The 15,828-nt window shown below is 41.2% G+C and overlaps 1 protein-coding gene across 1 annotated transcript in view; it reads right to left on the minus strand.

Annotated features, from left to right (window-relative positions):
* Window positions 1–15,828, minus strand: part of LOC108876044 (roundabout homolog 2-like) — a 257,671-nt gene that overhangs the window by 39,325 nt on the left and 202,518 nt on the right. Inside the window, 4 exon segments of the mRNA XM_018665320.2 lie at window positions 1,539–1,710; window positions 3,575–3,699; window positions 8,004–8,015; window positions 9,221–9,357. Coding sequence (XP_018520836.1) covers window positions 1,539–1,710; window positions 3,575–3,699; window positions 8,004–8,015; window positions 9,221–9,357 — 446 coding nt within the window.

Below are 15,828 nucleotides of genomic sequence, written 5' to 3' on the forward strand. Positions count from 1 at the left end.
TGAATCAAAAGAGATAACGTAAATCACAAACTCAGCCAAGAGAGGATTCAAAACACCTGCTTCTAGCGAGGGACTCACTATGCTGTAGTTTATCTTATCTCATAAACACACCCAGGAAGTTTTCTGTCTGGCATTGCTTTCACCTTAAGATTTACAGCAACATTAAGCTAGGACAAAGCCTTTTGTTTCACTAGGAAATAGCCTCAATCATGATGTGCCTCTGTGTTTGTTGATGGATGGTTTAAGTGTTAACTCTGATGCTTTCCTTATTAAGAGAAGACAGTAACAGTTGTTTTGACAGATGCAAGCACACAAGCAGAATACATTGCTTGGTCCTTGGACTTGGTGTGTCTGATGTATGTGTTGAAGGCATGCAGGAGTGACAGAGGGAGGAGGCAGGGCTCAACTGAAACCTTAGGTCTCCGGATCAGGAATTTCTCATTACAGATCTCCTTGAACTCCACAGACTGTTGTCAGGGCTCGGGGCAGTAAATCACATAAAGACTGCAGCAGGTGTGGCCATGACCTCACCCTGGCCCTCCTGTACTCTTTCCTCCTCTCTCTCTTTTTCTCTGAGACCTGCCTCACACAATCATCTTCATAACATGCCTTTTGTTACACATTTTAATAGAAAAAAACCTGAGAGATTTGAATCTAAAAACATACCATAAATCCTTATTAAAAAATAAAAGGGTTAACTGTTGATGAGCCTGAGTATATGGCTGTAAATAATAAAATAATGTGACGTTGCAATATTCCAGGCATTTGAGGGACATACCAATTTTGTTCCTGCATCTGACAAAATGTTGAAAAAAGTGCCCCTGTGCTGCTTTTAATCTTTCTGCTTGCTGGTACTTCAGCAGACATATGGATGGCCGTCGATCTTGCCATCACAACAGCTGAGCAGATCAGATGCTCCCACACCTTGCAGGACACATAATTCATTCCACAGAAAACCACTGTTGCTCACTCACTCAATCATGCCCCCCCCCTTTCTCTGTGTCTCTCTCTGTTGCTGCCTCCCTCATACACATACTTGCACCTCGCCCACTCATCCAAACGCAGATCGTTAAACTTGAAGGAACTCAAGGGCAATGCTTTATTTCCTTTCCAAAAGAAAAAGAAATTTTTAATTAAATTGTGTTGGGGTTTTGCTGTAGAGCAAAAACACAGCAACCGAAGGTCATGGGCATACAGGCACTTCTCAAACCAAAGATGAATTAATTCTTGCACATGGAATAACAAAAAATCCATTTGTATTTCTGTACCTACTGAATACTTTCAATGGTGTAAAAGGCCAAATGCCCATTTAAACTCAACAAGGCAGGAGATATGGTGAAGTTAAACCATGACAGACTAAAATCAGATGTCATTAATGTGTGTATAAGTAATTTATTTGTTGAGGAATAAATGTCTAAATGTACGTGAGAATCACACATCTATGTTTATAGGCACATATGAACCAGCTTCACCACATTTGCTAGTGTGCTATAGTGTGGTGCTGGCATGGAAGAAGTTACGCATCAGTTTTCCCTCACCATCTGTGACCTCCAGTTGAGCCTTGGCGAGGATACTGCCTGCAACGGTCAGGGCCTGGCAGATATAGTAACCAGCATCTGCCCGCTGTACAGATGAGATGGTGAGGTCTCCACTGGGTGACACTGAGAAGCGACTGTTAGGCTGCTGGGGTTGGTTGGGAAAGAGCAAATTCTGCAGGAAGAGGAACAAACAGCCAATTAGTGAGAACATGGAACCAGTACAACCTGGAAAAATGACAAAACTCACACACCCACCGCCAGCAAACTCACATATATACTGTGCACACTCACATACACACAGATCAGACTATTACAGCTATAGTATGAACAATTTCATCTATCACTTGGTTAACCAACCTCACAAACTGCACAACATGTACACAGTTTGATGATTTGGTTTTCATACATATTCTCGGGCCAAGCCAGTGGCTCCACTGTGTTATGAAGGCTACTTTTGCTCTTGTTGGCTTCATGACCACTTTCCTTTCTGCTTCAATTCCACAGTGGTTTTGAGCTGCTCTTTCACCCACAGAGACCACCCCGTACAAGTTGAACTATACTGAATATTATGCAGTCTATCTTTGGAATACCTAAAGTTAGCTAATTAGCTTTGAATGTTCTTAAAAGGTTCTTTTTTCTATCAATTTACAATAAGAATGCATTGAAACATTTTTATGGTTTAATGCATTTTGTTTAGCACTCTGAATTGACTTTATGTTTGAAATTTGTTATACAAATGAACTTATCTTGCCTTGAGAGGAAGGGATAATCAGTCCCACATATTTCAGAGTAAATATGCAGGATCCAAGGACTGATGACACTGAAAAAAACATCACCTCTACTTCTTTTTGATTAGCTACTCTGCCACCTTATCCAAGGTCTTCCTTTTTGTAAGCCTTTTTTCTTATGATGCCCCCAAAGGTATCCAGCAAATACATTAGCTTGATTTAATTACAGCTAATCACTTTAATGCAACAAATTATGTTGTTTTTTCAAATTAGGCTCTACACATCTCCAGCACATGAGAGATGTACAGGTCATTATCCCCAAGAGTGAGAAAAAGGCCATTCTGTCATTTAATTACTGCACTTAATTAGCTTTAATTTGTTCTCTCAACAAATACTTTCATACCTTTTATGTGCTAGTGTGGGAGAGGTAGAGAAGGCATTGATAAACACAAGGACAAAAACAAGAGCAGAGATGGAAAGGACGTGCAGGTGCTTGTTCCGAAGTGTTTGTAGTGCATTCATTTCAAAAGCCTAATCTTTAATGACAATGTGAGACACATTTGATATAAATCTGGACAAGTTCACAACATTACTTGGTATTAAGTGAGTCATACGCTTTAGGTCACACAATGGTAAGGGGTGAAGTGGGTGAGTATTACACTAAATATTTGTGTGAACATGTAAGCATGTGTCTCACTTCTGTACACTCTTTTAAGGGAACTTTGCAGTAATTGTCAGCCTGCAGGCTATGTCTGTGTGTGTGTGTGTGTGTGTGTGTGTGTGTGTGTGTGTATGTGTTTGAACCTTAGCCAGAGCTGAATCATATCTCTGGCTCATCTACAAGCCCCAACAGGCTCCTAATTGGCACTGTTGTTGAGTGTTGTGAGGACACCCAGGTATTTGAATGGGTTATCTGCTTGAGTGAGGGATAGGATTGTTCTTATCAGTGCAGGGTCACGGGAAACCGATTAGCACTTTGCCAGGAACACTGTCGTTTGGCGGCTCCTGTGAACAAAGGTGTATCTGTGTGTCTGTAGTAAAGATACTGACGACAGATAGTGTAGTTTGCAGTGCTGTGTGTATGTGCGGGGCAGGAGAGTCATAAGCACTCAACAATTGTGCATACAGCCGAGAGAATCCAAACAAAATGCTGAGCGTTGATAACACTAGGCACACTGTAAATGATGAAAACGGCCTATCTTGAGAGCAATATATTTTCACATGTGAGAAATGATGCGAAGAAGCAATAAAAAAAGATTAGTGTGTTTTCTACACACCGGGTTGTGTGAAATGTGTGTTTGTTCTTACCTGACTTCCCTCCTTCTGCCAGAAGACAGCAGGCTGAGGGTTTCCTTTGGTTTCACACGGGAAGGTTGCAGTGCGGCCTTGAGCCACAATTTGGTCCCTTGGACGGATGACAAACTGGGGTGCAGCTAAAGTCAAAGGGCAAAAACACCAGTGTAAGTAGACTGGTGGTATATTGTGAGGCCAAACATCAGGGTAGAGATTATCAGGGCTTGGGGATTTCAAGCAAAAACAAGCAATATACCACATGGTCAAATCAAAATGGGAGTGCTGTACAGAGCTTCCATGCAGCGTTATATCCAGCTTTTGCTCTCTGATGGCTCTGAACAGAGGGAGAACACCAATGACCATCATTTCCATGGTAACCAGGTTGGCCATTCATCCAGGTGAGGCTGAGGCTGAATGAATGACAGCCACATCGGCATTCACACGAGGAAGCGCCTGGGTCACAATGGCATTTAGATCTGAGACAACACAAAGGCACACCCATGCCCTGGAAACATCCAACACTATGAACAGGTAGTGACGTACAGGATTAATCATGTCTGACTTTGCATATGTAAGATTCTGTCTGTATCAGAATGCATTTCATATAAAAGTCAAGATCTGAAGTGGTTCAGTACTTCTGATCAAAGCTGTACCCAAAGGGAGTGCGAGACAGAAACGACTATTTCTGTTTGCCACACTTCAAGCCAACACCTCTCCATCAAAGAGGGAGGAGGCTCAGAAAAGCTATCAAACTTTGAAATCGTAGTGTGAAGCTTTCTCAGTCAATATTCACGACTCCATCAGGAGCTAGACCAGTTGTCACACACTCACAGTCAGGACAGAGTGAGACATTTCTGACTGACAACTTGACAGATGCAGTTCAATAATAAAGAGAGAGGGGTGTAGAGATTAGAATCAAGCTCTTTTTGGTGTGCACGGTCGCCTCTCTTCACTCCCTGACCAACCCCTGATGGCAAGTTAGGGAGGTAGTGACTTCACAGCACACTGTCCTTGTATTTCCACTTGTTAAAGCGACACCTATCATGATGATGAATGATGAATCAGAGTACATAGCTGGGATAATAATGGAATGGAGTGTTTCCTTTTGTAGCAAACTCTCATCCCAAATAAACAAAAGATACAGTGTTGCATACAGATGACATAGCATCCAGCTTCCTTTAATCCTCATATTCCATCTTAATGAACTACCAGAAACATGTGCAACAGCTACAGTTTATAGCCATATGCTTCTCATATGAGCATCGACAGGATATTACCACAGTTACCGCAGCTGCAAAACTAGATCTCTGAAAATGTCTGAACTTTGACCTGGGGTAATTTCCTGCATGACCCAAGACCTCTACTTGTTTATTCTATGATTGTCACTGGGGGTCCCATGTTGACAAGTGCCATGCGAGCCAAGATAAGCCATCAATGACGTGTTCCTTAGAGGAGGAAACATGGCTCTTGCAGAGATAAAGAAAGTCAACAAATAAAAGAGGTCCTGCCATAACTTTAAGTAACTGCAGACAATGGGTATCAAAGGCCATTTTGTTTAGACAAACAACATGAAAAAAATTCTACTACTGCTGTTAAATTCTATGACATAAAAATCTGAATTGTTGCAATTTAACATCTTGCACTCTTTCTGTTTCTTTAGATTTCTTTGTAAGTCCTTTCATTGACAAGCCAGCTGGTTCCAGTAAGGCCAAACGCTTCCCATTTGGCTGGTTTCTCCATGTAATCCCTTTTTGGGGGGGTGTGTATTTGTCAAAGATACACACAGTTGGGAATGGTACAGATGGCTACAGATTTACTGCCTTCCCGTTTGGCCTTCTGCAGCTTGGATATCTTGTGGCTCTCACAATGCTGGGCCTGATACAGAGCTCCTAAATCATGCTCTGGCAAGGACTCAGTTCCCTCCCCTCTCTTCCTCTGCTCTGTTCCATCCCACACACTGCACTACTAAATACAGACTAAAAATATGGTCTAACACCTTGCAGAGTGGGACCTATCACTGTGCTGGCCGGCACTGTCCCTTCTCACACCTTCTTCGTCAGTATTTCTGTCTTTCTTTTAAACCCAATATTTATGATACTAAGTACTGTCAAAAAGAACTGAAGTTTGTGAATGTTTTTTAGGTTTAGAATTAGTTTTTGCTTGTATGGATGAATGTTTGCAGTCAGATGTTACAAACAAAATTTTCAGTGATGTTCTGCTAGATTTTACCAGATCTAATGAAAGAAATAAATCTATTTGTGAATCTTTATTGTAGTCACAAACTCGTGGATGTTTTTTATAACGCGTAACACATTTTATCAGTTTAGTAAAGATGTTTCCTATTGTGCTGATAACAGATTAAAACATCAATTGTAGTTTTAAGTAAAGTATCAATCAGCCAGCTGTGGTTATATGATTAATACTGCAAGATGGGCTTTTTTTTTTTCCTTTTCTAACTTTATGTTTTTGCTTGCTTAGCTTTTCTGGTGGCCTGAGATTAATCTAGGGCTCATTCTACACCCATGGCTCTACTTTCAATCTTCCTTTCTATCTTTTAAATTACATTTAAAAATTAATAAAATGCTGTATGAAGGGGATGGACCCTAAAAAGGAGAGGGAGGCTCACAGAGAAGCATAGATCAAAAACTCCGACAAATCAAGAGGTAGTCAGTGTGTGACAATTTCACAGCTTGGCTCAGGGCTAACTCACACTATCACTGTTTTGATTCAGGGACCCTTAATGACATGTGAGAAGCGGCTTTCCTGTCCCCTCCTAAGGAAACACATGATCAGGCACCCATATTTAATTCATGACAAGTCACATCTGCCTGGTTTGGAGAGGGCTCAGCATAAAACAGCAGTCAGGGTGAAAAGAACAAATGGACAGAGAGAGAGAGAGAGAGACATCTATTCAGTGCACCCAGACACACAAACTCAGAGGCATTTCTTCCTCCTTTAAAATCTTGCGTTCAATCATATTTTATTCAGAAGTCGACAGCAATTACTGTCTCTTCCCACAGGCAGGGTGAATGTGTAATTTCCTCCATTTTCTTGGAAGCTGACAGCTTGACAATCGCAGAACAGCCACTGCTGTTTTGGCAACCAAAGTCCTGCCACTGAGGCAGTGTCTGGGTTTTTCTGCCAGTCAAGCCTGTCTTGACACACACTTCTGCCATTCTTCTTGTCCCCCTCCTTTGTCCTGCCGTATGTTTCCTGTTCCTGTGCTTCCTTTTGCTTCTACTCTCACAAAGCACACCTTTCTCTCCCTGTGTCCATATCACTTGCTTCCTTAGACAATTTAATATCATAAGTGTATCAAATTTGGTTCTGCCTTGACCTTTTCCCTATCTATAGGGAAATAAAATGAGATTGCCCGCTTAGTGTTGTGAGGCTCAGAAGGATGGAAGCTCATCCAAAACAAACAGATCTCAGCTCTGTGTTCCAAAACTCCACAGATGGGCTCAAGACTTGTGAGTTAAACACGTCCTGGACCATATGAGATGACAATGTCTGAGACTGACTGATCAGACTGCCAGCCCACTCACGCATTATAAAGGATAGGGTCTAGAATCTAAAGAGCCATCCACTTTAGAGCTGCACTGGTAACAAAAACTTTGAGTCACCACACTTGATAAACACTTGATAAATCTGTAGCATGTTCTCACTGAAACCTACATCAGTTTCATCAGTGATCAAGTCAAGTCAAGTCAAATTTTATTTATATAGCGCCAATTCACAACAGAAGTTATCTCGAGGCACTGTACATATAGAGCAGGTCTAGACCGAACTCTTTATCTTATAAAATTTACAGAGAGAAACCCAACAGATCCCACCATGAGCAAGCACTAGGCGACTGTGGCAAGGAAAAACTTCCTTTTAAGAGGCAGAAACCTCAAGCAGAACCAGTGATAAAAATACAAACCTACAAAAAAAAAAAAAAAAAAAAAATGCACTTGGCAAAGAGAATTATTTCACATATTTTGTGGCTGCTGTTGATATTGTGAAATTTAAACACTAAGGCTATATTTAGTAATGACTTCTTAAACCAAAAAAACAATAATTTAGAGGTAAATTAAAAGTATTTAATTGAAGTTTCAAACAGGTATGGATACTAAGCACAAATGCAAACCACTTGGAAATAAAGTGATCCCTTAGAGTTCTGTCTCTGTTTGGGTCCTCAATGTATCATATTAATCAACAGACAGACATGGCGTAACAACGATTTGTTTGTGTTAGTAATCTAAGTAGAACTATAAGTCCCCAAAAACTATAAAAACAATTTACAAACAATAATTCTAAGGGTAGACAATGTGATATAACACCAGTGTTAATCAAATACAGTAATGTTAAGGCAATGGTAATTGATTGTCAAGCAGTCAGGTGCAGTAGGTGTGTATGGAGAGGGCATGCAGGATGGGATCAAATCAGAAGGATGGGTACTTACCGACAGGGCGAGCTGGAGACACAACAATGGAGGAGTGGATACACAAAAGAAACAAATTAAGACACGGACACACAAACATATAAAACAACAAAAGAGGAACAGAACAAACATAATAAAATAAGACAAAAAGAAATCAAAGTCAGAACGAATGACATGTTGTGTTGGAGCCAACACATTTCTGGCACAGGGAAACATGACAGAGAGGATCCAGTAGTTTTTGTCCCGTAGTTTTTTTGATAAGCTCAAAGGCTCTGTTTCACAGACCCCTGAATGATAAAGGGGTTCTGGAATGAGCGCCCACTGGTGGTCAGCAATGTGTGCATTTAAATCCCTGCAGGGGCAGTAACATCTGCTCCTAAGGGACAAATATACTACTGGATCATAACTGCTCACATTAATGAAATCTACAATTCTACAGGTGGTGTGTGTTTGTAATAGCAAGGCGAGGGTGTGTTTATCAGTAGTGCTGATGGATAGGGCAGAGAAAAGAGAGCAAGAGGAAGAAAGACAGCAAAAAAGATTTAAAAAGTAAAGACACTGGAGTTTCAGAAACCCCCATTCTCTATCCAGAAGAGCTGATGCAGGTAGCGGTTCCCCAGTGTTTCTTCTCTGTATATGTCTTCAGTCTCAAGTAAAACACAAAGATGCTACCTTAAAAACCCTAGCCTCCAGAAGAGGTGAAAAAAGAGAAATCAACCCAGACTTTGTTTTACCTCCCTCTGACCCCCTGTGTTGCTCTAAAGTGCTCCACCGGGACCTTAAGCACTTGGGTTTAATGGGAAGAAGAGTGGTGAAAAGAGGGAAAATTATGGTTAGAATGTTTTTATTAACCTTGCAAACCCCAGGTGTGGGACTGGCGGTGTGCACCAGTAATCTGTGAAATGGCTTTGCTGACTTGGTGGTTACAGCATGGAGGGTAGCGTGGCTAGCAGACCACCATGACTGGGGTGGGGGTGGGGGGGGCAAAGCAGAGTGTGTCGACGCTGCACTTGGAAATGTAAATAATTAAACAGATTCATAGACTGTCTACAACTCTCTTGGCTGTGGGAGTCAGCATTCTGGATTTCCATTTGTGTAAAGGAGACCCTATGGAGTTAACTGTCAATCTAAATCTCATATTGGTGTACAAGTACAATAACCTCGGTGGTCCATGACTTCTCTAAGTGCTGTTATATGTTTGCTAACGTGAAAAAATAAAGAACAAAGGTGCTTCGTACCTCTGACGGTGAGCGTGGCGGAGGCCTCCAGCTTTCCCACACGGTTTTCTGCCACACAGGTGAACGTGCCCTCATCGGTAACGGAGGCCTTCTTCACTCTCAGCACGTAGTCGTCCTTGTCATACTTGATCTCGTACCTGTCGACAAAGATGTAATACCATGAAATTCAAGTTGCCCGTTCAGCAATAAATGAAAATACAACAAATTCAGATAAAACATTAACCCTGTGACAAATAAGATGTGCTTCAGTATTTCACCCATGCCTGTTGAACTGTTGGGCAGTGGCCGTGAAAAATATATTTCTTCTAGGAGAGGCACACAGAAGTGCAACTGTTCATTCTGACAAATGGAGATTGCATTGAGGGGGATCAATTATTCAACAATGACACACAGTACACAGAGAGGTGTGCGTTCAGTTGGAACCCACAAAACTCATTCAATATTTATGAGATGTTTCTCTCTCCCTCTGTATATATATGTTTAAACCATATTCAGAGGTCTATGTGTGCGAGCTGTGCCTTTATTCGTCTACTACATGCACATGATTGTACATTCATTGCAATGAGTCTATACAGAGCTACACCTTGTAACTGTAAGGCATTTCAATTGACTGAATCATATAGCAACTACACTTTGGCAAGGTTGGCCCTAATTTCAACTGCACTGCAGTAATCAAATATTTGCGTTTCTGCGTGTTTGCAGGTGGTTGTATATGTGTGCCTAAATCTGTATGAATTGTATGACAATTGACAGGGGAATGATGCTTCTCTGGTTTGTTGTTCGAGTCTGTAATTGTTAGGGTTGCTAGCCTGGCAGTGTGTATGTAGTATGATGGTGGGGTTGGTGAGGCTGTGTGATGGTGGTCTGTCAGCCTGACAACCTTCTGCTGTCTACAGTTTGTCACTCACAGACACTGAGAACAGAGTTGAGATGAACAGATAAAGGACCATTCTGTCTGAGCTTGACACTATGTTGCCTCTTTAAAGCCACCCTGTAATTTTTTTTATATGACTACAGAGTATGTTAAATCATTAGTCTGTAGAAAAATGTGACAATATTGGTGAAATTGCTGCAGTACATGTACTGCTTTTAGCCTCTCAGTGTATACACTGCATCCTGCCACAGTGTTTTTTGATACTGCCACTTCAAATCTCCCAAGTCAGAATTTTTCAAATTCACACAGGGGCTTTAAAGAAAAGGCCTGGCATTATATTGTCTTTTTATTACAGTGTATGCCTCTGTGCCATAAAACTCCAAACCTGTAGTACAACAACTATTAAAAACACATAAAAGAACCAAGAGCAGTGATGTTTGCCCAACACAGAGCAATGCCCTTAGAGATTGAAAATGCAGTCACAGAGTGGTTTCAGAATAAACTACACTGGCCATGTTCATTGTAATGAAGAAATATGCCACCCAGCACAACAGTGCAACAGTGCTTTTAATAGCTTCTGGATGACAAAAGAGCTCTTGAGAAAAGCTATATTAAGCTTTGGCTACACAGATATTTAGGAAAAGATAAGTATTATCAAAAATAAAGAGATTATATTATGTACAAACTTAATACATAATATAAAGCTGTTTACTCTGGATGATGCACTGGACAGTTATATGTGGTAACAAACTATGGTTTACAACAAATATTTTCTGAAGTGACTTTAGAGTAACAGCGTGCTATGGTCCATTTCCCTTGGAATGGGAAAGACCCCTCTGCTCGACCATCAGGTGTACTGATGGCTGCTTTCCACTGGCAGCTGCAAAACTAATCTGTCCTGTCTATCCATGTCTTATTTTTTTGCCTGCTGTTATGACATTTCCTGAGCAAGCATTCAAAGGCAGCTTTATTGAAGCACATTCCTCAACTCTGACTGCCAGTTCCACCTCTCCACACAGGTACTTAAGAAGCCATAATGATTATTTGACTGAGTCATGACTGAATGCTTTGTTCTAGAGAGAGGGGATGCACAGTTCAGGTAATGGTAGGGGATGTGAATAAAGCATTTATTGTTGAATCTGAGTGAGTGGCATCCAAAGGAATGAGACGGCACCTTTTGGGACAAGCCTGCTGTCAGATGAAAAACAAACAAGCTAATAGAAAGAGCATCCTCACACACCCTGCCCTACGGCTAGGATGGGTAGCACGACATGAACTCCTGACTTGCAAGAGGAGGGAGAGATGAGGAAAAGAGTGGCAGGAACACATTAGGGCTTAGCGAAAACACCATGACTCCCTAACAAGTCCTCTTTTGCTACATTCTGCTGACTTGTTTCGCTGTCACTGTCAGTGTAGTTCTCTTGGTTTTTCACTCCAGTCTCAAGAACCAAGAGCTACATTTTTCATGGGACACAGAAGTGGCACATGGATGATCTACACCAGCCTTTCTATTAAAATATTGTAAAGACAAGGTTAAAGGTTTACAACAATGCTAGCTGCTCTGTAAGGCTTTACTTATGCACTTGCACTGCATGTTAACATTTGCTAATTAGCACTTAAGACAAAGTACAGCACAGGATGTCATTGGTTTCGCATATATTTAGTCATAAAACAAAATGCTGGATAAACTGAAAAATATTAACAAAATTTTTTGGCCCGATGTTGTAGATGACAAAGGTTTTAGCAGGTTCATTAGGATTCATCCTCTGTGTACAATGAATATCTATACCAAATTTCATAGTAATCCATCCAATAGCTGTTGAGACATTTCACTCAAAACCACATATCAACCTCATGGCGGCACTACAGGAAAAGAGGATCACCAACTCAAAAGAGTTCATCCTCTGTTAACCATGAGTACATATACATACATACATAAATCATGGCAATCAATCCAATAGTTGTTCAGATATTTGAGTCTAGACCAAAGTGGTGGACTGACTGACGGCATGACTGACAGACTGATATGTTACATGGCAGGTACAGATGTGGTCATCATTTATTGAAACCCAAACAGCTCAACTGTTCATTCAGGTTCCCACAGCCTGACATCGGCATGACCGAGCCCTTGCAGTGTGCCGAATCCACGTATGCACATACTGGACAACATGCTTATTGTTCTTGGTCCCGTCTCCATCAGTGTCTCAAAGCAGAACCTCAGGCTGGTCCATGACTTATTAGAGGGAAACATGAGCCCAATCAATCTGTAATCAACTTCCTATATGGAATCAGTCTAGATGACAAGATGAGTGGAAATACTCAGGGATAAGAGGTAGTTGTGGCCACACACACATGCAAGTACACACAGCAAGGGAACAGTAGCTCTTTATTGCGACTGCATTTGGGTAGAGCTCTGTTCTCTATTAGAGAAGGAATGTAATTGCACATGTAGAAGGGCTGTGGAAAGGATAGAAGAGCCAAGTTCACCCTGCTGGACTCTCCCTCCTTTACAAACAGAAAAAGAACACTGTACACACACACTCACACAGAAAACAAAGCATACAATCATCCAACACATATTCACACATGTGCAGAGTCATTCACTGAAGCAGGGAGATGAGGAGTGATGGGAATGTAAGCAAATGCCAAGACAAAGCAGCATTTTTCTGGGTTGTCAACTTGATGCGTTTGCTGCACGTAGAAAGCTGTAGCTGACTTTATTGGACACACTTTAAACACATTACATCACAAAAATCCTCTAGATCATTTTGAAGGATTTGCCTTTTAAGTGTCAGTCAGGAACACAGTCACCCGTGTTCCACCTTCAGGTTTGTGCCAGTTCACTCACATTAGGAGAATCTTATCACTTGGTTGTGTGTGTCTACACTTATCCACAAAATGACTAAACCTGAGAGGATCTTATCTGCCTCCCCTCTGTGTACATGTGAATGGAGCCAGCAGTAGACAGAAGGGTTGTGTGCCAACTGTGTGAGCACATGAGTCACAGTCAAGATACAGTAAAGGACTAATTCCTGCCTGGTCTCTGGCCTGACTGCTCTGACACAAAGTCTCCTTTCTGCTCCATTTCTTTCTGACAGCCTGATCCAGTTTTACACCATCTGACTGCTACTTTACCTCATCCTGATCAAAGGAGCTGGAGTCTACCTGTCCGGGCCTTGTCACCCATGAGAGGGAATCAATTAACCACTATTGCTTCTCATCTTCCTTCTGTAAGGCCCTTAGCCAGAGCTCCACTCCCTCTTGGCACCTCCCATGGACTTAGCAGGGTCAGGCCCTGCCCAACAGTCTGAGTGACATTCATCACCTTCTCCTACATTAATCAAAGATCAGTTTGGCAAGATTTCAACCCTGTGGCTAGGCTGGGGGTGGGGGGCTTTGGAGAAAGGATTGATCCTAAATTTGTCTTTAAAAGAGTTACTTCTACTCATTACCACAGCAACAGTGGCAGCAGTGCAGTCTTTACTTAGGCAAAGTGGTTTGGAGCAGACGGAATGGTTGCGCTGGAAAATGCTGCAGATAGAGTGGGAAAAAAATGAAGCAGCAAAGTACAGCTCACTGACCGATGCCTGGAAGCACAAATTCTCTCTTGGTGCGTTTGTGTGTATGTGAAGAACAAAGGATGCGCAAACACCAAATGCACTGAGAGAGTCACAAGTATAGTATTTTTGACATTGTGCTTTCTTAGCAGCAAAGCAAGAAGAGAACTATTTTTTTCTATTATTCCATGATGATGATGAATGAATGATTGGCCTGCATATTTCCTAATTAATGCTAATCACATTTTCTCTATTACTATGCACAGTATAGTATTATTCCAATTCAGTATAGCATTGACACAATCAGTGTCAATAAACCTTAAAAGATAAAATATACCACCAGTCATCCTACTGCCATTCCTCTCACCAACCCCCTTACCCATGCACTATCATAAATACCAGATGTATCCACTTATATATCAAGGGAAGTAATGGAGACAGGAACCATAGCCTGCCGTCTTTTCATTCTGCTGAGTTGCGGAGGTGAGAAATCACTGAAACTGGATGGTCAGCATAACAAAGGCACCCCTGTCACACTAGCTTTAACAGCTCTCTCACATAGAATGACCCACACACCTCTATCATGCACAAACTCACACACATGTGCGTGCACACACACACACGCACACACACCACAAAGGGATTGAGTCAGAAAGCGAAGCTTTTCTGCTGAGTATTGCGAGGGCTGTGCTGTGGAGGTCAACAGGGACGGGGGGCAGAATACAGATGGACTGCAAGACCAAAGGGGCTCTGATAAGGCACAGGAGAGGGCACAAGGGTCCAGAGCAAATGAGGAGGGAGAGGGAAACCAAAGGAGGGAAAAGACTTAGGCCACACACTGAGCTGCTACAGGCAGTGGGGAGATAACACACACTGCCCACAGTCTTTTCACTGGGAATCGTAGACTATAGCAGAATCTCTTCCATTTGGAGACAAAGCTCTCTAGCTCTCCTCTCCTGGCTCTGTGATGTGGGAGCTGCTACTGTGTGCTCTCCCCAAGATTCTCCAGACATGCTTAACAGACGGATAATCTGGTACTGATATTAATCAAAATTAAGACACTTTTAAAAATAAGAAAATTGGTAAGAATTGAGGATAACAATTTTAGCCATGTATGGCTAGGCATTGGAAGGGTGTTTTAGATACAGTATGCACTATTAGTCTATCAGAGAATTTGGGATACATGCTGCAATCCAGCTGCTTGGAGACACATGCCAAAGATTTTCCCCTGGGAAGACACACTACTCCACCATCTGAATCTAATCGTATGTATATTGGTAAAAAGAGTGAACCCCTTTTGTGCTGGATTTATTTCTCTAGGGGAGGTTGGGTGATTTTAATATTACATGTGCTGGACAGTGATTTTAATCCTGCCTGGAGCGCATATATGTGATTTTTTTTTTCTCCTCCTACACTGGTAATAATTATAGCCCCAATTACCAACTGTTTTTCAGCACACTTACTGGTCCACTCATAATTTAGGTCCTGTCCTGTGGGACACCTTGTATTTTTATTTCATTACTTCAGCACACAGTTTATAGTTCTGTGCAACAATGGAAGAAGCCGAAAAGGTTTTTGTGACCTGATGGCAACATGCTGTCCTGTTTGAGAGCCAATGAGATGAAGAAAAAAGAAAAGTCATTACAAGAGCAAGAACCCGCAAGCTCATAAAATGGTCTGAACTAATTTCAGCTACAGGTAATTATTCTGTCTTTCTATAACTAATTTCATATGTAGTGGACTACATGTATTTAACACTATCACCTAAAAGATTCCAGTGCTCTGGTTTCTTTAAATGTATGACAGGAATTCAAAAATAATCATCTGATAATTATACAATTTTAATATAATTAATAATTATTACTTATACTATCAAATAAAATTATTATAAATAACAATACAAATACATATAACAAAACAAAAAACAAAACAAAACAAAACAAAACAAACAAAAAAACAACAACAAAGAAACAAACAAACAAAAAAAATCAATGGTAATTTGAACAGGATTTGTGTCCTTTAATTTAGTACTGAGTGAAATACGGTCCAGAAAGATGAGTTTTACTACTGTCCCTCACCCTAGAATATTAATCTAATCCAAACAAGGCTTGTGAATTTTCTGTAAAATTTCAAAGTGTGTACCACAAATAAGACTTAGGGTACCGTGTAAACAATAC

The sequence above is a fragment of the Lates calcarifer genome, linkage group LG21 (genome assembly GCF_001640805.2).
Source record: "Lates calcarifer isolate ASB-BC8 linkage group LG21, TLL_Latcal_v3, whole genome shotgun sequence".
NCBI classification, from domain to species: Eukaryota; Metazoa; Chordata; class Actinopteri; family Centropomidae; genus Lates; species Lates calcarifer.